The sequence below is a fragment of the Suillus subalutaceus genome (assembly GCF_016647625.1).
Source record: "Suillus subalutaceus strain FC151 chromosome Unknown DFJ58scaffold_95, whole genome shotgun sequence".
Lineage (NCBI taxonomy): Eukaryota > Fungi > Basidiomycota > Agaricomycetes > Boletales > Suillaceae > Suillus > Suillus subalutaceus.
Window position 1 is genome coordinate 17,957 of NW_024540344.1, and position 22,269 is coordinate 40,225.

General features: G+C 48.2%; 10 protein-coding genes across 10 annotated transcripts; 2 read left to right on the top strand and 8 right to left on the bottom strand.

The window, feature by feature from the left end:
- Positions 1-10: 10 nt before the first annotated feature.
- Positions 11-1,304, bottom strand: DFJ58DRAFT_706084 (GTP cyclohydrolase II). Its single transcript, XM_041383722.1, has 3 exons — positions 724-1,304; positions 555-676; positions 11-501 (listed from the first exon to the last, which is right to left on the bottom strand). The coding sequence occupies exons 1-3, from the start codon at positions 1,011-1,013 to the stop codon at positions 131-133; spliced, it is 783 nt and encodes a 260-aa protein (XP_041241060.1). The 5' UTR covers positions 1,014-1,304; the 3' UTR covers positions 11-130.
- On the top strand, positions 1,290-2,965 carry DFJ58DRAFT_800723 (mitochondrial carrier domain-containing protein). The gene is made up of 6 exons (XM_041390831.1): positions 1,290-1,436; positions 1,500-1,623; positions 1,677-2,084; positions 2,139-2,445; positions 2,498-2,604; positions 2,655-2,965. The coding sequence occupies exons 1-5, from the start codon at positions 1,399-1,401 to the stop codon at positions 2,563-2,565; spliced, it is 945 nt and encodes a 314-aa protein (XP_041241061.1). The 5' UTR covers positions 1,290-1,398; the 3' UTR covers positions 2,566-2,604; positions 2,655-2,965.
- On the top strand, positions 2,863-4,095 carry DFJ58DRAFT_507321 (uncharacterized protein). Its single transcript, XM_041380738.1, has 2 exons — positions 2,863-3,269; positions 3,325-4,095. The coding sequence occupies exons 1-2, from the start codon at positions 3,027-3,029 to the stop codon at positions 3,733-3,735; spliced, it is 654 nt and encodes a 217-aa protein (XP_041241062.1). The 5' UTR covers positions 2,863-3,026; the 3' UTR covers positions 3,736-4,095.
- Positions 3,911-6,928, bottom strand: DFJ58DRAFT_843724 (U3 small nucleolar RNA-associated protein; the record flags this gene model as incomplete). Its single annotated transcript, XM_041393006.1, has 7 exons — positions 3,911-4,490; positions 4,543-4,679; positions 4,728-5,202; positions 5,243-5,734; positions 5,787-6,634; positions 6,690-6,837; positions 6,891-6,928. 7 exons carry the CDS (start codon positions 6,926-6,928, stop codon positions 3,911-3,913), a joined length of 2,718 nt encoding a protein of 905 aa, XP_041241063.1.
- Positions 6,929-7,010: 82 nt separating this feature from the next.
- On the bottom strand, positions 7,011-8,644 carry DFJ58DRAFT_800730 (uncharacterized protein). Its single transcript, XM_041390832.1, has 4 exons — positions 8,538-8,644; positions 8,157-8,457; positions 7,303-8,101; positions 7,011-7,241 (listed from the first exon to the last, which is right to left on the bottom strand). The coding sequence occupies exons 1-3, from the start codon at positions 8,591-8,593 to the stop codon at positions 7,304-7,306; spliced, it is 1,155 nt and encodes a 384-aa protein (XP_041241064.1). The 5' UTR covers positions 8,594-8,644; the 3' UTR covers positions 7,011-7,241; position 7,303.
- Positions 8,645-8,688: 44 nt separating this feature from the next.
- DFJ58DRAFT_507411 (fungal-specific transcription factor domain-containing protein) lies at positions 8,689-12,815 on the bottom strand. The gene is made up of 25 exons (XM_041380739.1): positions 12,662-12,815; positions 12,527-12,613; positions 12,457-12,471; positions 12,219-12,406; positions 12,008-12,158; positions 11,743-11,955; positions 11,617-11,684; positions 11,477-11,559; positions 11,233-11,424; positions 11,172-11,180; positions 10,912-11,108; positions 10,789-10,863; positions 10,707-10,736; positions 10,635-10,651; positions 10,466-10,587; positions 10,393-10,412; positions 10,285-10,343; positions 10,139-10,229; positions 9,861-10,089; positions 9,794-9,811; positions 9,641-9,735; positions 9,518-9,590; positions 9,441-9,460; positions 9,312-9,385; positions 8,689-9,264 (listed from the first exon to the last, which is right to left on the bottom strand). The coding sequence occupies exons 1-25, from the start codon at positions 12,747-12,749 to the stop codon at positions 8,785-8,787; spliced, it is 2,694 nt and encodes an 897-aa protein (XP_041241065.1). The 5' UTR covers positions 12,750-12,815; the 3' UTR covers positions 8,689-8,784.
- DFJ58DRAFT_893593 (NIPSNAP-domain-containing protein) lies at positions 12,814-14,368 on the bottom strand (the record flags this gene model as incomplete). Its single annotated transcript, XM_041394809.1, has 9 exons — positions 12,814-13,201; positions 13,260-13,332; positions 13,386-13,487; positions 13,541-13,710; positions 13,762-13,829; positions 13,887-13,981; positions 14,042-14,087; positions 14,141-14,243; positions 14,294-14,368. The coding sequence occupies 9 exons, from the start codon at positions 14,366-14,368 to the stop codon at positions 13,133-13,135; spliced, it is 801 nt and encodes a 266-aa protein (XP_041241066.1). The 3' UTR covers positions 12,814-13,132.
- Positions 14,369-14,514: 146 nt separating this feature from the next.
- Positions 14,515-16,597, bottom strand: DFJ58DRAFT_686866 (uncharacterized protein). Its single transcript, XM_041383319.1, has 6 exons — positions 16,092-16,597; positions 15,916-16,038; positions 15,473-15,856; positions 15,070-15,409; positions 14,867-15,018; positions 14,515-14,810 (listed from the first exon to the last, which is right to left on the bottom strand). The coding sequence occupies exons 1-6, from the start codon at positions 16,470-16,472 to the stop codon at positions 14,607-14,609; spliced, it is 1,584 nt and encodes a 527-aa protein (XP_041241067.1). The 5' UTR covers positions 16,473-16,597; the 3' UTR covers positions 14,515-14,606.
- Positions 16,598-18,059: 1,462 nt separating this feature from the next.
- On the bottom strand, positions 18,060-19,512 carry DFJ58DRAFT_507689 (uncharacterized protein). The gene is made up of 8 exons (XM_041380740.1): positions 19,439-19,512; positions 19,075-19,390; positions 19,002-19,026; positions 18,809-18,897; positions 18,675-18,758; positions 18,570-18,623; positions 18,497-18,517; positions 18,060-18,443 (listed from the first exon to the last, which is right to left on the bottom strand). Exons 2-8 carry the CDS (start codon positions 19,367-19,369, stop codon positions 18,181-18,183), a joined length of 831 nt encoding a protein of 276 aa, XP_041241068.1. The 5' UTR covers positions 19,370-19,390; positions 19,439-19,512; the 3' UTR covers positions 18,060-18,180.
- Positions 19,513-21,053: 1,541 nt separating this feature from the next.
- DFJ58DRAFT_686870 (20S proteasome subunit beta 3) lies at positions 21,054-22,255 on the bottom strand. The gene is made up of 5 exons (XM_041383320.1): positions 22,198-22,255; positions 22,022-22,141; positions 21,901-21,965; positions 21,458-21,847; positions 21,054-21,400 (listed from the first exon to the last, which is right to left on the bottom strand). The coding sequence occupies exons 1-5, from the start codon at positions 22,198-22,200 to the stop codon at positions 21,352-21,354; spliced, it is 627 nt and encodes a 208-aa protein (XP_041241069.1). The 5' UTR covers positions 22,201-22,255; the 3' UTR covers positions 21,054-21,351.
- Positions 22,256-22,269: the final 14 nt, after the last annotated feature.

Consider the following 22,269-nt stretch of genomic DNA (forward strand, 5'->3'; position numbering starts at 1 on the left):
GACCAAGGAAGTGTGACGTATTGTGACGCGAATACTCTCGGCTAGAGTCGGGAAGTCCGGAAGTAACTAGTGAGCTTCTAGAGCCTAGCTGCTTCTAGACACTAGTGTACATCGTACAATTATCCCAAATTCAATACATGCTGCCATCATATGATAATAATGTATTATCCATGCTCTCCCTGTACTGCACCAACATTTCTACACTGATCATTTTCAGGCCCCATCGATCCGCAAATGCCCTGCAATCATCGCGCCGCGCCATGGTTCCAAACACATCGTCATTCACTAGCTCGCATAATACACCCCCTAGAGGTTGATTGGTGAGGGCGCATAAATCGACACCAGTTTCCGTATGACCCCTGCGTTCCAAAATACCGCCTTGCTGTGCTCGCAAGGGTACCATATGTCCCGGGCGGCTGAAATCAGACGCCCTCGAGGTGCAGTCCACTAACTTGCGCACGGTGAGTGATCGGTCATAGGCGGAAATCCCTGTTGTGGTGCCTTGAGATTACATCAATACATGACATAGCCCGAGATTTTTTTTTGAAACAGACCGTGTTTATAGTCTACGGTAACGGTGTAAGCGGTTTTGTGTCTCTCCTGGTTGTTGGGGACCATCATGGGAATTTCAAGCTTGTTAAGATGCTCCTCAGGAAGAGATATGCAGATGTACCCGCTAGAATGGAGGTGAAGACAGAATGTATGAGTGCAAAGGAGTCATACCTCGTGTGCTTGATCATCCATGCCATTGCTTCGACGGAACATTGACTTGCGGAAATAATGACATCGCCCTCGTTCTCTCTTTGCTCATCATCCATGACAACAATGGCTTCACCCCGCGCGAATGCGTCCAGCGACTCCTCTACCGTATCAAAGGAGAAATTGGTTCTCAATATGACGTCCTTTACTTGAGTGGGAAGCCAGGTAGGGTTAATGGAATCTTTGCACACTCCATTCGCTTTGGTAGGTGCATGATGCTCGGGAACAGCGCCTTGAACCGTTGCTGTGGCCATTGTAGTGAGAAATGTTTTATTTACTCCCGGCGGTTTGGCGTTGGCTGCTCAATCCGGCAGATGCTAACAGGTCGGATGTGCAGCAAATGTTCATTTGTGTAAAGCTCTAGATCATTACAGTGCTTATGATGAGCAAGAGCGCTAAGTACTGGTTTTAAATACCAATGGTCCAAGCACAAGTCTTTGCTACCCGAGAGCCGAGCAGAATTACGGCTCGATCGGCTGTTTGCGGAAAGAGAGTTAAATTTTGGTTCGCGGTAACACGGCAAGATGTCTGTGCACCTCTTTCTCCTACTTCGACCTCACAGCTCGCGCTTGCTGGGACAGGTTCCTTCAATCAAGGACCTCTATAGATATTTGACTAGAGTCTCATAAAATATTAGCAATGTCGCATCTAGCACCAACTGGCAAGTGGGACGCAAGGTATTTATTGTCTCATATCATGCGGAGCGTGTAGAGTTGGTTTTCATTTCGTGCTTTTTGAAGATACCTTGGCCCTGTCCCCCACGACTCTTCATACTATGCCAAGTGCATGCTCGGTGGTGTCCTTGCATGCGGTATCACCCATGCCGGTATCACGCCTCTTGACGTGGCCAAGTGTAACATGCAGGTTTGTCCAGTCCTTCCAGGCCTCGTGTCGTGTCTCATAGCTTTTTCGAACAGGTAAATCCTGCAAAATACAAGGGTCTTTCGTCTGGTCTCGCGACTCTCCTTCGTGAGGAGGGTCAGACCGGTATCTGGAAAGGCTTTGGTCCCACCTTTGTCGGTTACTCGTTACAGGGCATGTTCAAGTACGGTCTCTATGAAGTGTTCAAGGACCAGTACATGAACTTGGCTGGCGAGGAGCTTTCTAACAAATACAAGCCCGCCATCTGGCTCGCTGGTTCCGCCTCGGCAGAGGTCTTTGCAGACATCGCACTTTGCCCTCTCGAGATGACAAAAGTTAAGATCCAAACCAGCCCTAGCGGCACGTTCCCTACCGCCTTTGGTGCTGCCCTCGCGGAGATGAGCAAGACCAAGGTTGAGACCCGCTACCCCTTCGGCTCCCTTGTTCCCCTCTGGTCCCGACAGGTTAGAATAAGCGTCTTCTTTTCTGATTTCACTATTCACAACTTTTTCTTACAGATCCCTTACACCATGGCCAAGTTCTTCTTCTTTGAGAAGATCGTCCAGGTCTTCTACACTCACGTTTTCACCGAACCCAAGGAGTCCTATGCCAAGACTACTCAACTCGGAGTTACTTTTGCGTCTGGTTACCTCGCTGGTGTTGTCTGTGCTATTGTCTCCCACCCAGCTGACTCCGTCGTCTCCCTCATGGGCAAGCCGGCAAACAAGGGCAAGAGCATTGGCACGATCGCGTCAGAAACTGGTTTCGCTGCACTTGCAACCAAGGGTCTCGGCACCCGTGTATTGATGATCGGTACTCTTACCGGTACGTGCGCATCGTACTCTGTTCAAAATAGCTAACCAACGCACTAATCAAGGCTTCCAATGGTGGATCTACGACTCCTTCAAGGCGTCGATGGGTCTCGGCACCACTGGTGGCAAGTAAACCACTCACTTGTCTGCATTGGTGGTGTCTGCGCTGGTAGTCAGTGCCCATATCACCTTTTTGATTTGCTCGTCTAATTTATTATGCAGGAGGACATGCAATAGATCATTTCTGGCAGTATACAGTTAGTTTACATTTATTCCCTTGTGGTTCGTATTGCTGTCTATTTACCCCGTACAGTCCGTATACTCCGTGCCATGCAATAGATCACGATCACCTTACGACGATACTACTGCATCCTCTTCAGCAGTCTGCACCTGAGGGTAATTTTTGAACGAGCCTCGCTACGTTATAAGATTGTTAATATTCGCTGCTCGGATCTGTTCGTTGGTCCGATTCGTCCCGTGCGTAAATGAGCAGGGGCCCGGCTTAGATAAGCTTCGGAATCAACTCAACAGGCCCGGGACTCGTCGATTTCCAGGCCAGCAGTTGGTGACCAGCTATCCGGAGTACTTTTCACGATGTCATATGCCCTCCTTGCGTCCACACGATATGACCCCTTTTTGTTATCATGCGTTTGGAACAATGATCTAGATGGGCCATCACCTTATCTTCTCCTTCATTACCAAGCAGACCGTCTCATCGCGTCTGCCGCACTCAATGATAAGGCTTTCCGTCACGGAACCACTTTGTCCAATGTCAAGGCGTTATGCGACAAGGTTGTCCGTGAGCATAATGATTTTAGGGGAGAAATTGCGTTGAAGGTGGTGACATTTAACACGGGATTTATGAAACAACTAACTTACGGTCTCACGCCAGGTTCGCGTCGTTTTGAATCCTTCTGGAGAGCTTTCTGCTACTGCAACCCCGGTGAAAGAGTTCACGAGCGATCCAACCCTACCATCTCTCTTCAATCCCATAACAGACTTACCCCCTGCATTCGCCCTCACCATTCATATCGATACCCAACCAACATCAGACACCATATCATTGAAGACAACAGATAGGCGGGCCTATGATGACGCACGTATACGAGCTGGCCTCCAACCTCTAGGCTCGTTGGATCCACCGGCCAACGATGCACCTGATGATGTGATCCTGTACAATACCCGAAATGTTGTCACTGAGTCATCCGTGTGTAATGTTGCATTCTATCGCAACCGTCGTTGGGTCACCCCGCTTTTTGGCCGCTGGTTGCATATCTGGTGTTCTGCGACGATGGCTTATTGAGCAACAACGCATTTTTGAAGCAGTAGAGGACGAGCTCACGCTTAATAGTATCAAGGATGATGAATGGGTGCTTGTTTCTAACGGCGTCATTGGTTGCCAATTAGGACGTATTAAATTACATACTTCAACCAAAACGGGTGATTATGTCAAAGACTAGACTACTTTTGATAGTTATCTATGAACTAACCTCATATGTATCTATGTCCATAGTATCTACCTCCTGACCATCAAACATTCCGTCATCCATCTCGCTCAGGATATAGTCCACCACGAAACTATCCTGAACAAGGCGGTCCACTCTGGATAGATGCCGTTCAGTGTATGGAATCATACCATCGACGAGTTCCTTCAATGCAGTATTGCCGCTCGCAGTACTTTTCACGCTCTCTTGACCAGAGGATTGTAAGATACCTTCCTGAGCCTCGTCCGTAAATGCCGCTATGACATCGTCCGCCGATCTTAGTTTCATGACTGCATACAACACCCCTTGCGCCACTCCGCTTGTCTTAGCATTGGGATTCCAGTCACGAACATAGCGTAAGAGGCGGGCAAGATCAGACCCGCCGAGGGTCCGTAGCACCTCATCAACTGCGCTGTTGCCAGTGACCGATGATGCATCAGCTGCGGATTCCGATGGGGTAGCACGAATGCCTTTAAACAGCGATAACAATCTTCCAGGCTGTTGCATAGCGAGGGCAAGTTGTATAGCTTTACGATAGTCATGAAGGGACAGATAGTTCATGAAATCTTGCTCCCTGACGAAGAAGACCATGAGCTTGAACAAGATATGCATGATGACGTTCAAACCTCAAGACCAGCTCGGAACGTTTAGCCTCCTCCTCTCGTTCCTGTTCCTCAGTACAATCTTGCCAGAATGTCACTACAGAGTCCGCTGCTGCTGACACAATCGTACGCTCATCCGTGCTGACGGCAAGTGCCCAAACCTGGAGGTAGATTAACTTCAACTGAAATGAGAGAGCCAGTAATCCTACTTTGTCTTCGTGATTGTCCATGGTAGCCGTACACTCTTCTTCGCGTACATTCCACAGTTTGACAAGGCCATCGGACGCTGATGTAACGAGCTGCATGCCGTGATCGATGAAATCAACTCTCAACACGGAGTTGGTATGTCCCTCGAACGTTTTCACGCAAGTGAAATCCTCCAAGTTCCACAATTTTACGGTTTTATCCCCGCTTCCGGTTGCGAGGACGCGCTCCGAGCGACCAAACTTGACCGTCCAAATGCCCCGCTTGTGGCCTTTACAGGTTCCCAGTAGCTTGATCTCTCCGTGTGCAGAGCGGTCTCCAGTTGCACGGGAAAAATCGATTTCATATATTTTAGCTGTGCGGTCTTGCGATCCAGATGCCAAGAGGCGGTCGTTGGGTGCGACATCGAGAGAATTAATGTCTTTCTCGTGTGCTTTATGAGTGGTCAAACTCTTGCATTTCATGAGGCTTTTGGCCATGCTGGGAGGCATCGAAAACCAGTGGCACGTCGCCAATATACCACATCTTGATCGTGCGGTCCTGACTGCCGCTGAACATAAATTGCACACCCGTGGTGCCATCTTCGCCGGAAGCTCGCGACATTGCGATGGTGCCTACGCTTTCTGCATGACCTTCGCAGATGGCAACGCAGCCCCACTCCGTCGGCAGGTTGTCGTTCGGAGATGCAGGCGCCCATAATCGAACAGAGCGATCTTTGCTTCCACTCGCAAAGAGTTTGCCTCCCGCGCCATGGTCAAGCGATAACACAATTTCGGTGTGACCAGTTAAGAGCCGCGCATCTAGCCCTGCAGTTGAATAAATCCGGATGAGGGATGAATTTGTAGCGAATGCAATGTGAGAATCGACAGATTTTGGAGACAGGAAAACCGCATCAACGATCTCGTCATTGAAACCGATGAGTTGCCGGTGGAGATTTCGGGTGTTCAGGTCGTAGAACAGGATATTCTGGTCTGCGTGTACCGAGACGATCGTCGATATTAACGGCAAGTAGCTGAAGGCGTGCTGTTAGTGACAAATGTACTCACGAGGGGACTTATACTAACACAGCTTCTACAATCTGACGCTGCTCCTCTTGATCTTCAGTCTGTAGGTCTGCCGCCTGGCTGAGGGAATATAAGACGGATGAATCCTTTACGTTCCATATCCGGATGATACCTTTCTCCCCAGCAGTGTAGAAACGCAGTTGGGAAGCACTACTACTAGGAACCAAGTCCCCGGCCTGCAACAACCCAACTGCCTCAACGCGTTCCATAACAGGAATGGTTTGAGCCAGTACAGGTGAATTGCTCTTTCCTTTCCCCTTAGTGGCTTCTGCGGATTTCGCTCCAATCGACTTCGCGTGCAAGTTCCAGACCAAAACAACAGAGTCTCTTCCCCCGCTTATAAGCCATTTTCCGTCAGGAGTCACGTCCAAACCCCGGGGAACAGAAACGTGCCCTTCGAGAACAGCGATCGGACGTAGTGCACCTTGATCCCCCTTGCTTGCGGTTGCCGTTAAATCAAATATCCGGATGCGAGTGTCCACGGAGGCCGTGATGAGTTGGAGTATATTTTGTGAGACCACGACAGAAGGGTCTCGGGGGAAGTTGAACTTCAACGCGCTCACAATGCCGCCGTGCCCTTTGAAGATGTGAGTGACGTAGCCACGTTTGATGTCCCAAACCTTGACAACACCGTCCGCAGAGCCCGAAGCAAGATATGTGGAGGATGGATCGATGGTGCAGACGTGTACGGGGGCATCATGTGCACGAGCAACCACTCGAACGGGATGTATTTTATTGCTTGCGGCAGCAGTGGGGATCTCGTACACACGCAAAGAAGGAGCAGAAGTGAATACAATCAGTTGCGAAGCCGATGGGGTCAAGCACAGCGAAGTAATCGATTGAGTGTCCTAGATTGTCATCAATCATGGCATGTCCTAACATATTGAGGGTGGAATAACTCACCCCTGCAAACCGACATATTTCTTCGCCCGTCAAAATATTGGTGAGCACAGCTTCCTCTGCAACACAAGTGATGAGTTTGCTCCCATCACCAGAGACCGCGACAGATCCACACGTATGAAGCGGTCCAATAGAACGCTTGTTTTTATAGCTGCTCGGAAACTCAGAATGCTAGCGCGTGAGGCGGCACGCAAAGGAACTCACACTGTTTTCAATCTGGATTTGCCACCTGTGGATGCCATCTCATGTAACTTCGGGTTGACTTCGGGGCATATACAAAATTCACTCTGCAAGTCTATTTGGTTTTGTATCTTCTAATTTCCTTTTCGAACTACTCGTCCATCGCAAGCGGCATATATATACATGTTCGGACTAATACTCATGTGCACCAATGAATTGAGAAAGTAGAGAAGATTCGTAGAATATGTTGAGTCCATTTATGAGTCCTAGTGCAAAGTGGCTGAAAACTGGAGAAGGAAACTCCAGTGCTCAAGGAAAAATGAGTAGACGAGGAGTTCGGCTTTCAAGTTGGTGCTAGTGATCTGAAATGTGCTACTGGTACGAGCGATGCGTCAATATTTATACATCAAATGAATACAAGAAGGGACGAACATACCTTATGTAGCTCGATGCTCAGCCTGCCACTGACTTTGCATGCGTGCAATCGTGTCCTCTGCTGCTCGCCTCAACTTTGCTTCCTGGTCTGCTAAATATTCAGCTTCCCTCCTCTTTATAACCTCCCCCTCCAGCATCGCCTCGACTGTTCTGAGAGCAGTCTTCGCTCTAGCTGCCTCAGCCTGAGCTTCCGCTAGCTGATCTGATATCTTTACCGAAACAGATATCGCATCTGCAGACTGCCTGCGCAATCCCGCCATTTCAATCTGCAATCGGTCCACGAGATTTTCGTCGGAGTGGGTAATCAGCGCACGGGATATAGAGGGGCTCAGCAAACGAGAAGGGGCCTCGTTTAGTCCAAAAGCGCCAAGTCCGGCAAAGGATGACTGATGAGGGGGAATAACCATATCTTCCTCGCTCTCATATTCATCATCACTTATCTCGTGTACGTCCGCACCTAGATCCATATCATCCTCGCCATTTCCATCATCATGGTCATTTCCCCTGGTGCGTACGGCGGAAATGTTGCACGACGGAATCGAACGTCCCGAGCCCACAGCCAGCGAGCTCAGGGGAGATGACAGATCAATAGATTTTCGAGGTCGACCCCGTTTCTTCTGCTGAGTGGAGTTGGATGGATCCTCGGCAGCCTTTGTAGGTCTTCCCCGCTTCCGTGGCCGCTTGGTGCCTGGGGGAGCAGAAAGATTTACTGTCCAGTAAGAACCGAAGCCAGGATCTGTGACAGGACGAGGCTGTTTTTCAAATAATCTATTCAAAGACAGGTGATGGCGGACAGATTGCTGGAATTCAAGTTTGAACGCAAAAGTTTTAGCCATCACACCCTAGTGCACTGACCTTCCATGTCGGCCCAGCAGTCCTGAAATACAAATATTTTTCCTCCATGGCAGCATATATCTCGCGAATGGTGAGACGTCTCCGTGCACTGCCAAGGATTGCACAGCGCAAGATCACTGGAAGAGTGTGCTGGGGTCGCCCATCCGTATCTGGAAGACAGGCTAAAGTGTCGGGACAATTGGGGTGAGGAGCATGCTCTTTGTATGGTGGATCGTATTGGGGAGATTCTATTGTTGCGTTGACGCTGTCGTCTGAGGTGGGAGAGGAGGAGCTCGCGGAAATAGGTTGTCTGGTTGTTGAACTGTTGGCGAAGACAAAGGGGGTAGCAAACAGAGGTGTCAGAATAAGCCGCTAAAAAAATCCGAGAACCGGTGCACATACTGATACAAGTCTGCAGAGTCATCTTTTGGGTTCAACAGATTTTTCAGGCTCGACATAGTATTTCTGAGGGCGAAACATAGGTTCGCAGACAATTGCAATCGTTCAATTTAGAGGTTCTTGTAGGTCCATTACATAAGTTACATAATCAATGTTATACCTTCTAATTGAGTAACAGGAGCAGGCGATGAGGGGCGATGTATTATTATTGGTGGCGTTTTACGCTAGGGAGACAAAGGTGATTAGTCCACTACATACGATAACGATCAGGTGGCGCATTCTGATACTCGTATGGATAGTTGGAGGTGGGATTTTGAACTCTCCAGTCTTGGTCATCTGGTAGAGGATAATCCATATTGATCAGCGAAGATCCACTTGTGGATGATCCCTGATATGACTGAGGTGAAGGCTGGTTGGCTCGTGGCCACCACTCGTAACCTGGGTAATACGAGGTCGAGGGTTCAATGCCAGGAATGTCAAGGCCAAGCATATGCGCCATCATTCGGGTGCTGATCTCCTGGATACCGCTGTTCTGCGGAGCACGTTCCCTTTGAAGAACATCACCAAACGCCTCGCGCTGCAGTACGTCAGAGCTCCTTTCTCCAAACGCATCATCTGCTGCTCTCTTTTGACGATCAGGGCCATGCAACAAATGTGGCATGTTGCTGTCCACCTGCACTCTGACGCCATTAAGAAGATCCCAGGCTCTTCCGGCGCTAGGCCATGTAGTCTTGGCTAGCGTAAGATTAGGTATGGACAATAGTGGCTCGGGCTGACCTGCACCTCTTTCAAAACGGCAAGACATTGTCGCAAGCCAATATAAGCCTGGACATTTGATGGCCGAAGGGTTACTGGTAAGGGAAGAGAATTCAGAAAGGCATATGTCCTTCAAGGGAAAGTACTCGCATGTCACAATGTGCATAATGCTGATGGATATTAGGGATTAGAAGATGCAAATTGCTCGTACAAACGATAAAACACACCCAGCACTAAGAATATACGATGATAAGAACGGTGAACTACATTTGATATTGAAGTTCTCGTGATATGTCGTTACTAGGTTGAAATCAGCGTGTACCAAAGAAATTTAGCTCGAGTACACATACCTATTGTGCTGACATAAGTGGCGGCACTTTGGCACAGATCGAAGGCTTTCATGGAGGCTGTGTCAGAGGCAGGATTCTGTAATATCTGTTCCGAGCTAGATTAAGAAGGTCAGACTTGAACTCTTCAAGATATCAAGGTGACACATGAATCACCCTTTCCAATCAGGAATACTGTAGAGGTATCAGTGTCACAAATCGAATATTCCGACGTTTAACGTACAACGCTCGGTGTAACAATAATACTGCGGACCAATATTGGATGTGGATAAAGAGAACCGCCAGTGGCGGAGTATTTCGCTTGCTAGCTGGGTCGTACCGAAGATTATCAGGAAGGTCGATGTACCATTGGTCCAGTCTAGACTCCAGATTATTCAAGACTGCCCGCCGCGAGCCCCTTCTCGTTGAGCGAACGGGATAAATCATTGTCACGATAGAACCAATTAAAACGGCTGCGTCTCCATCAGGTACGCATATAGTCTGCAGATAAGGCATACGAACATAGTGTTGCAGCAGCCCTGAAGCAGCTCATCGTCAGCGGTGTCGATATGTACTGCGATGTCACTAGGTCGCCGGAGATGTCTTCGCCGTACTGCAGAAGAAGAAAAGGTGAGTCAATAACTAACATGTCGTAGGTTTGAGTGTACTTCAGCGGGATCTGGAAGAAGTGTATCAAAGTCGCCTTCACTGATAGACACGGGTCGACCTAGCAAGGGGAACGGTTAGGTGCGCCAAAGGAGATGTATGAGATATACCCATATATACAGAAGTGTATCTGTGAGCAGTTGTTAGTGCAAACGTCTTCCCGGAGAGAGTCGGATTTCGCACTTGTCTGCAATGCAACAACCCCACCATATGTGCTTCCTGACCTGGTTCTCCTCAAGGGAGAACATTTTTCTTCCATGAAATTGCCAGTTATCCGCAGCACGATTTAATCCGAGGTCCTGGGCCTACGCGTAGCTAAGCACCCTGCCTTCAAAGTATTCATCATACTAACCATTCTAATCGCCATACCTGCGACGGGAAAGCCATGAGACAGGGCGAGCGTAAATCGACGACGCATACACACCAATGTAAAGCCACCCTTGCTCCATGGAACCTAGATGATACTCAGAAACATGCCGTTCAAACAATTTGCTTCAATCACAAACCTATCCCAAATTCACGATGGCCCAGGAGAAGCAATGCTTGACAAGTAGTTGCGCGAGAACTGTGATAGACTTGCGCTGTGCCACTGGTAAGCACACATAATCAAGACCGAAAATATTATATACCAAGAGCTGCTCTCGCTTGTGCAAGGTAGTCATTGCCAGCCTCCCACATCGTATCAATAGATGTAGCAGGGTTATCATCCATATAACGAGCGGCAATGGCAAATATAGCCAACAGAAGCAGCTTTGTCAAGTTTTGTGAAGGTTCTGGACTGGCGTAGTATGGAGTGCCCCTGGCAGCCTCTGGTGTAGCTGGATTACTACTTTGGCCGATGTGGTAAGCAAGGACTCAATGACAATGACAGTCCTGTTAAGAAGCTCACTTTTGCCTCCTATGTCACGGTCAGAAGAACGACAGATAAACACAAGAGTGACAGAACTCACCACTCGCTATACTCTCTCAGGAAACGGCCCTTGTGGATTACAGGGAAAACCGGGTGTGCGTGAGTGAAATATAAATCAACTAAATGATCTTGCACCGCAAGGCAAGGCAAGTTGACAACAACGTCTTCGACTGGTGGAACAGGAGTTGTATTGGGCTTTGCGGAGGGCCAAAAACGTGCCATAGGCAGTTTCCTGTCATCACAGTCGTGACTACGTATAGAAGGAATCAGAATACAAAACGAACCATATTCCCCCTTCATGTCTGCTATCCAAGCGGGAGCTACGTCCCAAAAGATGGAGACCACTAACTTTTCCATGGTACCGAACCTAATATAAGAATATGGGCATAGGTTGCGAGAGATACAAATTTCAAAGCTCGCTGACCTCTTGATTCTCATCCAGAGAGAGTTGACCAAAAGCAGTGTCCGGGCCATGAGATTCATCTGTACCTTCTGAATCTAGGATCGTATTTGCTGATCAAATCAAAGGCGTATGGAATAAGACGCTCACCTGAAAGTGCATCCATCGTGTACATTTCATTCCAGTTTGGCTGATGTGGACCACTACTAGTTGATGGTACGTCGAGCCGCCGCCGTTGCTGTAAAGGAGCTCCGCTAGGGTTGTAAGCTGGCGAAACACCATGATGGCCGACAGGTCCTCTCGTCAGGCTCGCAGACAGGCGATCCTGCCACTCTGAAGTCGGTATGGTTGAAAGTGTATTGTCTATAGAAGGCGCTTTGCATGACATTCAGGTACCCCAAGGCTGGTTACTCACCTCTGGATGATGACACAATTTCTCTTGAAATCCTAGACTGCCTTCGGGAACGAGGAGAATCACGGGCCGAAGCTTCGTTACTCCGGAATATACATGCGAAGAAGTCTTCTTTTGTTGCCCCGACTGGCTGGGACAGTCTGCCCGAAGGTCCCTGCAGATCCGGATCCAACAATTTGCTCTATTCGGTTGTTGAATGTACGTCAGCACTTACAAATGGGCCTGTGTCTACTCGATTGAGAATTTCCCTTGCAAGATCGTCTTGCCTAATATCGGCTATGACTTGTCGTACTCGAGTATCCGGACAAGAGAGAACGGCACCAAGAAGGGACTCCACTTGATGCCATCGCTGTTCGATTGCTTGTATGTAACCCTTAGGAGGACCACGCTTATAGCTGGGACCTGAAAACAATATCGACTTCCTCTCCGGCGCTCATGCAAAAAATGCTCACCCAGAAATGTACATGCTACAATCGAACAGAGTGAATTGAAATTATGCAATGTCTCATTTATGTTACGCACTGTTTCCCGCTATCGTACAACTCTTGCAAGTACCAGCTGCTCCGGATGGCTCGCACTTGCTCTTTGTCTTTCTGCATTGATCACATGCTAACATAATTCAAGTACAAGCCGAATAAGTGCCCAGATTCGGCGCACCTCTACTACTGCGCTTCCTAGTTGCAAGTGTTTCTTGGTTAACTTCTTCGTCAGAAGGCTCTGATTCGTTCCACTGGTGAGCGGACATGACAATTAAAGGAGAGTTTCGAAGGATGTCTCAGAGGTCGCGTTTATAGAAGGATTAATAAGACGCGCCTACTCCGCTTTCAGCAAGGTTTAAGTAAGCATTTGGCGGTTCTCATGCTGTGAAAGAAAAACAGCACGGCAATAATATTGCGCTATCCATTTCAAAGCAATTGAGGATAGCGAATCCTGCATGAACAACTAGATGAAGAGGTATTGAAGGTAATACAGTTGGAATGGCGAGTCCAAAGTCCTTAGTATGGTGGAGTATATAAATAGAACAAGAGATAGCCTAAGGCCCGATCGGGCTTCGTTCGGATTCGCTAAGGAGCAATATTTGCTCCAAGTAGACGGAGCGGAACATCATCCGCTCGGCTGCACGGGCCCTCACTTCAAAGGGCTGTAAACGAGCGGGAGCAGAATGAACGAATCCATGTGCGTTGCAAGCTGAGAAGTCTCGGTTCGACGTGTTACGGTAAGTACATGGATGTCACGAAAAGGTCGTTCCACATACCTTGGACACAGTCTCCGCCCAACCGTCAATCTGCCATGCCTTCTCACGTAGCTCTTTCCTTGCCTCGAGACTCCTGTTCGCAGGACATTAGTTCTATCAACGTGAAGTATCTATTGGTGAACGAACGGGTATTGCCACATGTGGTTCACTTCGTGTAATCTTCCAACCTGCGAGAACCAAGCTCCGATGGGCGCGACGAACTTGCGACGAGCTTCAATGCCTCTCCGCCTGCACGAGCTTCTGTAAGAACGACATGACTTCCAAAAACAGTTGAAACGAACCATGCATTCTCCCACTCAAGTAGTGTTCCTGGTTTTAACTGGTAGCTTCGAAGCTCGAAGATGCCGCCTTGGGCATGTGGCGGTGCAGTGGGGAAGAAAGCAAACTCCTGCGTGAGCTGAGATGACCGTGAAGTAACGTAAGGTAGGAGTGCCTTGTACGCTTTGGCGTGCTAACAAACACCCAATGAGTCAATGCACACTCGAGATTAACAGACTCATACGTCTGATGCTCTTATGAGTTGAGTGGTCTTGTCAAAGCCAGCGTAATTCTCGTATTCAAGGATATGAACTTGACGTCGTTCGCAACGTCAAGACAATAAGATTGTGATGTCATTGAAAAACATACCAAAAGTGTCCTGCTGCCCCACTAGGGTTTCCCAACTTCCGGTCAGCTTGACGTGTAACTCTGGAGCATCCTTTATGCCAGCATAGTACTTCTCCCTGAACAAGTCAACCATTTCTCAAAAAGTGCCTTTTGAAATATGAGAATTATTTTCTTACGCTGCGGCTTTATACTCGTCAATCGCCCCCGGCAGAACTCGATGAACTTTGGGATGCAAGTTAATAGACAAAATCTAGAAGCTTGTGTTCGTTTCTCACCCTCGAAGCCGTGAACATATTTTCCCCTAGCAACTATCCTTGAGTGCTGTTGAACCTCGATATCTCCTGCTTTCTTCGCTTCTGGTGATCCGTGTAGTATGCTCTGAAAAACACTCCATCAGGATAACTGTCGCAATGTTGCATGTGCGCTACCTGAACGGATATCGTTCTGCGCGCTCCAGAGAGCGCGACTTTAGAAACAGATCTCTTTGCAAGGGATGGCAACATGATAAAAGCTAGATAAAAAGTGGAGTGGGGATGGTCGCAGCAAGGTTGAAGAAGCGGTACAGGTGACAAAGTACTACGTAAGGACATAAGCACTTGATATAAGCGACCCCTGACTTTCAACCAACTACAATTGGCAAAAATTCGTTCTACTTCCGCTGGAACAGCCTCAATTGACAAGCTCCAATGCAAATTGCAACATAAATTTACCCAGTGCGATGTTAGATATAGAACTAGTAAATCATGCTAACCACCGTATCCAAAATTCATAGATCATCCAGTGAGGGGAAGACAGTATATCAACCAGCAGAGTCGCTCGGAAGAACCGATGGTCTGTCTCCTGCGACTGCACGCTACATTCTTGCAATTTGCGAGGCGCAGACCTTAGGCCACGAAGCCCGGTCAGTTCGGTTTCTTCGCATACCAATGCATGCGTGGTGATAACCTTAATGCGCCATGTTAGCATAATGAAGCCAAGCTGACCGAAGCACTTGGATTTACCCAGTTGACAGCATCCGTAGAGGATTCGAACAGGGCTTGGTGCAAAATGTCCACCGTTTCCCTCGCGACTAGTAGCGTTATTTCAATTGTGGAGCCTGCTGAGCCCACGCGTGACAGCATGTCCAGGCTTACGAAGTCACCCCGCCGTGCCGCTTATAAAAGAGGTCAATCGCCGCATTTTGACTCATTGCCCATCAACGTACGAAATGGACTGCGGAATACAGTGTCTGGGCGGCCGTCGACAGCCTGAGAAGGAGGGAACCGCAAGTAGTGGTCCACAGCATCCTGACCCAAAGACTGGATACTTCGTAATTCCTGCATAAATATGTCATCGTCCGAGTAACTTCCAACCTTCACGTTTGTTGGTAGTAAAGGGATGTTCGTCTGCAGCAAACAAGAAGCGCCAAGACACGGCGCTTGAAATATTGCATGACCAGTAGGGGTTACCGCATCAACTTCGATGAACGGTAATCTCGATTTATGAGACATATCTGAAGCTCTGAATGCGCTCAAGAGGGTGTCCAGGTATCGACAAGCATTGATCTGTGCTTCCATAGTTAGTGCGACTTCACAACTTGCGTAGCGATGCCAAGAAATTTGACTGACAATATGCATTTTATTACGTTCATTACCTTCCATTCCGACTGTGAATGGTTGACCACCTCCTAGCTCGATACCTTGGTCGAACCAAACTTCAGGAATCCGATTATTCAGGATCGTAAAGTAGTTGTCTGCCATCTTCATTTCATCCTCGGATGCATTCAGATGATGTAAAAGCGCCAAGAAGTCCGCAGCTCCAGTCCGAGGAAGAATTGTACCATGTCCAAGCCATGCGGACGAAGTATGCACACCGTCGGACGTAACCGCTGTACGTAGTTGAGTAGATAGAACCTCATGTGGAGGCAGAAGGTGTATTGAGTGGTCAGGAGTTCCGAGAACCCGAGCATGCAGAGTGCGAATAATCTCAGGCATAATAAGGTAGTCGTCATCCTGTAAATTCAAAAATTCTGTTCAGAACATGAACCTGGAAGAGAACTTTGTCTACCAACTTGCAGGAAGCAGAAACGAGTGGTAGCCTGTTCGCACGCAACGTATCGAGCTTGAAAGTAGGCGTTATGAGGCGAATTGTATATCCTCAACTTTTCGGAAGGGCAACCTGTCTTCGCGAAGGTCTGGCTAGAAAGAATGGTGCGTATGAGATGGCGTCCGCAGATTCTCCACTCACCTGGTATGAGATTTCCCTCGGACTATTGTTCCATACCACAATCTCCGCTATGACATCTTCCAACCATGGACCACAAAGAAGACTGACGATCCGGACAACATTGGGAAGCCGTGACCAGTTCAAGATGACTGCTGTCACGTCGGGATAGGATTGAGACGCTGAGACCAAGCTAACTCTTTGAACATTTGAAGACCTATTTGCTCCCACCAGGAAGCTCGCCGCTAAGGGACGACTAGGACTAGCGAGGCTATCCCAAGGAGTCTGACCTAAGTCAGCTAGCACATGAATGTGTCGCCGACGCGAGAGCAAATAAACGCAGGGCAGCACAACACAAGCGACGAGGAGACAACGAAAGACGACCGTACGTATCCTACGAACCATCGACCCCAATTTCCACGAAGACGTTGTTTGCAGACCTCAATATTCAATCCTGGTTCTAGAGTCAATGACACGATCTAATGAAGTTGGGCTGGACCGAGCGTTAGATTGGAGCACGGCTGCCAACGCACGTGCACGTGCACGTGGTCTAGCTTCAGGTGGTGACTGCAGACCAACGCATCATGCTCTACGGTACCGGTACTAGGTCTTCTTCCACCATCTAGATGTGCAGAGCAAAAGTAAGGAATCTCATCGATATTAATTGTACTCGCACAAATAAACGAATCCAGACTACCGCCGTCAAGAAGCTTTCCAATCAACAAAAGCAGCCATGCACAGCCTTGAAATGCGCAAAATGCTTGGCAAGGCGGCCAAAGCCCCGACCGTAAGTGCTGTACTACAGTGAGTGAACAACAACTGTTTCAAGTGAATGAACTGATACTGAAGCAATTCTACCATACAGCTGGGGTGCACGTGTAGATGTCCGCGATTCATCGGTATACCAACTCAACGACTGCAGAAAGGCGAACAACGCCCGGTGAGGATGTGCACGAGATCGCAGTTGGTCAAAGTACTTCTGAATTTGCAGACAGAACTAATGACGCACCCACAACAGGAAGGACAAGGGGTTAACAGCAGCTGATGCTACATCTTTAGTCTCGATGGCTTCCACTCGAAGGAGCTCTACTAATACGGGCGACGTATCAAGCATGAGTTCTAGCAGTGATGAAGGTGAGATGGAGGGCGAGACACTGAAGGCAATGGGCCTACAAACTTATTCTATCCCCGGGTCTCTGCTTGTTGCTGGTGCAATGCCATTGGCAATAACACTTCAGCACTGCGCTCCTCCAGGATCTGTTATGATCTTTGCACGCCCGATCAACTAAGGGTTTCAATCCTACCTCACAGGAATGGAATGGCATATATTAGAGGACACCGTCATCTCAATCATTTCACATATCATGTTAACATTTGCTAGCCCTTCATCCGCGACTCCGGTTGTGATCTGTTCTATGACCTGGTATTTATAGTCTCACTGATATCACCATGTAGTACATCATAACATTTTTGCTGACGAGAATATACTGTGCTTGTTGCTTATGTTCCAAGTTTCCTACGAATCCACAGTGAGGATGTCGGTCGTTCGATCTGTGGGCCCCTGGCAGCCCACACTGGCCAGCCAATAACCCCGATGACGAGTAACCACGCTGGCCCTACAGTGCACCATGTCGTGATATCAGCAGAAAGGAAGATCACGAGCGAGAGCGCCAAAAAGAAGAAAACCATGCTGCACAATACAAGCTCGTCACTTTGAAAAACATTGTGCAGGGAAGGTGCTCACCCCCATATGACAAGTGCGTACGGTAAGCTGAAGATGATGGCAAGGTTTTCTTTGCCATGAAGCGACCGCGTCATGCGCGTCATGAATGCAGTCTTGATAAGCCCAAATCAGCCGTATGACAGAGACATGAAGTGAAAGTCCCCAGAAAGTCAGACATACCGCTCGATCTATACTGTCTTGGTGCCCGCTGCTTTGCGCCAGCAGAGCAGAAACTACCAGTGAAGCCACGGACCAGAGTGACGAGATGTATAACGCGATTTGTGCAGAAGGTCGTTGACCGATCGCCGGTACTGCAAGGAAACTAATGTCCACAGCCAACATGACAGTCGACTTCCCATTTTCAGTGGAAAGTAAATGCGGTCTTTGGCATTAGCGACTCACATAAATTGCTAATCCACTCCACTCGTTCGTCAATCCATCCATAAACATTTTCCAGCGCGGTCGGTTTACAGATTGGTCAACCCAGACGCTATCAATCTTTCTGACATGGCTGGACGGAGTGCCAAACAGGACAAGGTTGAAAAGTTTGACTATCAGTCTTGTGTCGAGATAGTGGTCTTCGGCATAAACAGTATGATCGGTACCTAGCCTGGCACCTATTTCACCATAAAAATTAGAAAACCTGGCCCTGGCTAGTTGAAAGGTCAGCTGTATCTGGATGAAGACGTGCACAAGACCATCATACTGAACATTCGCATTAAACGAGCTATGAAGTTTTAATGAGACGTTGAACTGGATCAGGAAAGCATCGTCCACACCATATGCCCAAATGTATTGGTCGTTTATGATTGAATCAGGTTTGTTAACGATGCCTCGAATGAGATCAGTAAACCTGCCTGATTAAAATTATGAACGAAATCAACCATTCAAGTAATCTACAATGTCCAGGGCTCGCCTGAGCTCGTCTGTGTCAAAGGGCGCCAATGACACTTCCGAAAAGATGGTATCTGAGACCGAGTGATGAACAGATACGGTTAACACATCGCGAGAAACACACCTGTATAAGCATGGAGAATCATTGCCTGCAGTTCGCAATGAAGTTCAGGGGTTATCTTGCAATCGTTCGGATACAGCTCCCGGTGCATCCTGAACCCCGTTAGTGGGAAGAGTGTCTGGTCCAAAGAAATAGGAATTTAGAATTGTTCAATTGCGAGGGCAAGTGAGTTATCACCTTGACTTCGCCGGCTTACCAATACTCTGCCTCCATGGCATATTCTATGCAATAGTGAAACACAGTGTTATCAGAACAAAATATAAACATACTAATGTGACCGTTTGTAACACCCCTGACCTCACCAAACAAGTTCATCGCCTCAAAATCGTTTTCCCAAAACAGAGCCCGCCGATCAGGTGCGACAAAATAGTACTTGCATTCAAGCTCCCCGCTAGTGTTTGTACACAAATCAACGGTGAGCTCTGTGAGGGTGTCCTCAAGGTGACCTGCGATTTGTGCCTGGTCCAAGAGTGTTCTTACACAGGAAGCAATAATATCGGAATTTGACTGCTTGCGTACGTCGGTATCTGTGAACACGGTGATTTGAACCATGGTTGTCTCCATTTCTGGGTCTCTCCATGTCACCTGAGCAAGTGGTTATTAGGTGCGCAAAAACGTTGGAGGCAAACTAACTTGTTCACTGGAGAAGTATAATGTGCCATGCGGATGAATTTGACGATCCCAGACCAGATCACCTGCATCAATCTTGTCCGGACTACCGGTAGTGGGTTTGGATCGTTAAGAAAGATAATTCAGAGAAGCTGAGTTGACGCACGCACATCGAAAAATCTTTCCGGCCCGCTGGAATCATGAAGGCTGTATCTGTCCTCTGACTTGGGAGGTTCCATATAAGATCAAATTGAGCCAGTAGTTGATTCAAGACCTACATTTGAGACTTTTTGCTATACCGACGGACATCACTCGCAGGTCATTGGCTTCAGGATCGGAGGGGCACTGTCCCGCAGCGAGGTGATAACGGACACAGACACATGGTTAGACTCGACGTCTTCGGGAAGAGAGCTCCCTGTGCGAGTGTGTTCCGAGCGCTGGCTGACCGAATGCCCAGACTCGGAGGGGTAGTTGAGGCTTGGGAGGATGGCTACTGGTGAGGTATTAGGCTCATTGCCACGCTGTTCGCGGCGTTCATGGCGACTACTAGCATTTGTATTTGCAGCATTTGAGCGTGCAAGCCTGGAAGTCCAAGTGCTAAGGATACGCTGTAGAATGTAATATGGATACGAAAATTGTCTGGAAAGTTTAATGACCGTTATTCGAAGGATGGCCAGCAGTTTGTGGAGGACACGGCGTGCATTACACATCTTGTCATACATCTTGAAGAGACTGCAGCCTAGGTTGAGTACTCTGACTCACTGAGGGTCTGTTCGGCCATGAAATTTAATTTTGAGCGCAACGAAGTTGCATAATAACGTACGTAACGGCGCGCTTACAAGTACCACATACAACTTGACAGCTCAAGCTCAAGAATATATCTCGTTCTAATTCGTCGTCACTCGCCCTCAATATACACTCCTACAACCCATCCACCACTGCGGCCCATGCCCAACCATCTTGGTGATGTGGTCCATCTGTTCCTGAATAGGACGCTCTTCAAAGGAGTCGTCTTCATCCGAGCACACAGTGAGCACATAGACTGTATCAATTCGAATGGCCAGAAGTTCTTCGTCGGAAAGCACATCGTCATAGTCGCCATCATACACAGCGATCCACTCGGCAGGCACTGAGCCACCCTTGGGATTGAAGCAAGTGACAGGATCCAAATTGTTGATGCCCGTTAGATCCACAAGGTGTTCGTATGCTCGTGAGATGGCAGTGTCTTCATAGCCTCTGTCACTGCGATCGGGCAGTGCTTCTGGGCAGTGTTGCTCCGTAAATCGGACAAGCCATTCATGAGAGATCGCGTATCCGTAGAACTGAACATGAGGCTGCTTCTTCGGACGGACAAGTTTAATTGGTCGTTGTCTGATTGAATCCGGGGTCGAGATCTAGTAAGACCGTTAGGAAGTAGATAAATTATGAGAGTAGATCTACCTTTAGTGCATCAAACGACTTCGAGAGTAGAGAAAACATATTGATAGAGATCTAAGGTAACTGTTGCGATTGCGTGAGGTTATTCAATATGAGGATCCCAGACGAAACTGAAGTTCGTGCGTTTTGCAATTACACAACCACATGGCGAGTTGTAGATGCCACGCAAGACTTACATATAGCGAGAGAACAAAAAGGGGAGTGAAAATCCACAAGTCGGGGATGGGTACCTGGGTGCTGCCACAGTTACCGATATAGATTAGCGTCATGACCGAGGCTTTGTGCCAGCTGCTCTGTGAGGTGCAGTCATTGATCGGGTCTAGGCGCGTCTACATCCAAATCATATCTGTTCCACTCGAACGTTAACTGAGACCAAACCTCAAAATACAGACTTGAAGCTCTAAACATCGCCGGCTGTGGCAATACACTAGTATAATTAGCTCTGCAGGCGGAGCATATGTTTGACCCGGGTCATATGCATTGCGGAGTGTTATTACAATCTAGTCCATTCTACCTTTCAGTGTACGCGTAATGATCTTGTCCTTGGTACTGTGAAGTAGAAATGCAGTCAATGACAGAAAGCAAACTGGAGCAGGAGAAACTCACATGACATGGACAATTGCTCCCCAACCAGAGTACGCGTCTCTATCAACAGCATTCATCAGCGTCTGTGAGATGGTTTCGAACAGATCTTCCGCTTCCAAATCTGGTTCCCAGAGGCCCTCTGCTACACCAAACAATTTTGCGCTCGCTGTACCAGCTACCACAAAGTCTTTTGCAAAGTTCAGACATCCTATGAGGTCCGTGGCTGCGATGAAGGGCTTGAAACCTCCAGAAGGCGTTTTCGACAGGCCAGCCATGACTGGCTCGATGAAGTAAGGGCCAAACCGATGCTGATAGAGCGTCGAGGAAACCAGATGAGCAAACGTCTCTGGTTCTATTTCTCTCTCCTCCTTGATGGTATACATATTGACTCGATAGCGGAAGCGCTCCCGACTATATGCCGCTACGTTAGGTAGCGAGTCTAAGACCGATAATAGTCAACTCACAGTGTCGTCACGTCAGTGGCCAATCCAGGCAGGCCAACATACACCCGATCAGTGACAGGAAATATCTAAGCAATCACGCTTAGCAGGATGACGGGTACCACAGCGAAGGCAAAAATCATACTCTCTGGAAATTTGAGGATATTCCTAATGCTTGACTTCCCAACCGCAAATCTGAAGCAATGGCGACGCAGTCTTTCCCTACCATGGCTATAACGGAGCCACCGTTATACTCCATGATCGACTGCAGACAGTGTAAATCAGTACAGTAGAATATGTTAGCTCAGAGAGTGGGCTGACCATATTTGCTGGCTCTGGTTGGTGATTCTGTTTAGTATGAGAGAGACTTGAGAGAGACAGTACTTTCACTGG

Excerpts from the sequence above, each read along its gene's own strand:
- DFJ58DRAFT_706084 (XM_041383722.1), bottom strand. The coding sequence starts at position 1,013 with ATGGCCACAGCAACGGTTCAAGGCGCTGTTCCCGAGCATCATGCACCT. Across the intron at positions 677-723 it reads TGGATGATCAAGCACACGAG|CGGGTACATCTGCATATCTC; the intron begins GTATGACTCCTT and ends CCTCCATTCTAG. Across the intron at positions 502-554 it reads TACCGTAGACTATAAACACG|GCACCACAACAGGGATTTCC; the intron begins GTCTGTTTCAAA and ends TGTAATCTCAAG.
- DFJ58DRAFT_800723 (XM_041390831.1), top strand. The coding sequence starts at position 1,399 with ATGTCGCATCTAGCACCAACTGGCAAGTGGGACGCAAG. Across the intron at positions 1,624-1,676 it reads TGGCCAAGTGTAACATGCAG|GTAAATCCTGCAAAATACAA; the intron begins GTTTGTCCAGTC and ends TTTTTCGAACAG. Across the intron at positions 2,085-2,138 it reads TTCCCCTCTGGTCCCGACAG|ATCCCTTACACCATGGCCAA; the intron begins GTTAGAATAAGC and ends TTTTTCTTACAG.
- DFJ58DRAFT_507321 (XM_041380738.1), top strand. The coding sequence starts at position 3,027 with ATGTCATATGCCCTCCTTGCGTCCACACGATATGACCCCTTTTTGTTA. Across the intron at positions 3,270-3,324 it reads GGGGAGAAATTGCGTTGAAG|GTTCGCGTCGTTTTGAATCC; the intron begins GTGGTGACATTT and ends GTCTCACGCCAG.
- DFJ58DRAFT_800730 (XM_041390832.1), bottom strand. The coding sequence starts at position 8,593 with ATGTCGAGCCTGAAAAATCTGTTGAACCCAAAAGATGACTCTGCAGAC. Across the intron at positions 8,458-8,537 it reads GACTCTGCAGACTTGTATCA|TTCAACAACCAGACAACCTA; the intron begins GTATGTGCACCG and ends CTTCGCCAACAG. Across the intron at positions 8,102-8,156 it reads CTGCTGGGCCGACATGGAAG|CAATCTGTCCGCCATCACCT; the intron begins GTCAGTGCACTA and ends CTTGAATTCCAG.
- DFJ58DRAFT_507411 (XM_041380739.1), bottom strand. The coding sequence starts at position 12,749 with ATGTCCGCTCACCAGTGGAACGAATCAGAGCCTTCTGACGAAGAAGTT. Across the intron at positions 12,614-12,661 it reads TAGGAAGCGCAGTAGTAGAG|CATGTGATCAATGCAGAAAG; the intron begins GTGCGCCGAATC and ends GAATTATGTTAG. Across the intron at positions 11,560-11,616 it reads CTCTGGATGAGAATCAAGAG|GTTCGGTACCATGGAAAAGT; the intron begins GTCAGCGAGCTT and ends TTCTTATATTAG.
- DFJ58DRAFT_686866 (XM_041383319.1), bottom strand. The coding sequence starts at position 16,472 with ATGGTTCGTAGGATACGTACGGTCGTCTTTCGTTGTCTCCTCGTCGCT. Across the intron at positions 15,857-15,915 it reads CTCGTTTCTGCTTCCTGCAA|GATGACGACTACCTTATTAT; the intron begins GTTGGTAGACAA and ends TTGAATTTACAG. Across the intron at positions 15,019-15,069 it reads TGTATTCCGCAGTCCATTTC|CGGCACGGCGGGGTGACTTC; the intron begins GTACGTTGATGG and ends CTCTTTTATAAG.
- DFJ58DRAFT_507689 (XM_041380740.1), bottom strand. The coding sequence starts at position 19,369 with ATGGAGACAACCATGGTTCAAATCACCGTGTTCACAGATACCGACGTA. Across the intron at positions 18,624-18,674 it reads CATTGTAGATTACTTGAATG|GCATCGTTAACAAACCTGAT; the intron begins GTTGATTTCGTT and ends ATCTCATTCGAG. Across the intron at positions 18,444-18,496 it reads TCGTTTAATGCGAATGTTCA|CCAGGGCCAGGTTTTCTAAT; the intron begins GTATGATGGTCT and ends CCTTTCAACTAG.
- DFJ58DRAFT_686870 (XM_041383320.1), bottom strand. Across the intron at positions 21,966-22,021 it reads TATCCTCAAATTTCCAGAGA|ATATTTCCTGTCACTGATCG; the intron begins GTATGATTTTTG and ends GTGATTGCTTAG. Across the intron at positions 21,848-21,900 it reads GCCACTGACGTGACGACACT|TCGGGAGCGCTTCCGCTATC; the intron begins GTGAGTTGACTA and ends AGCGGCATATAG.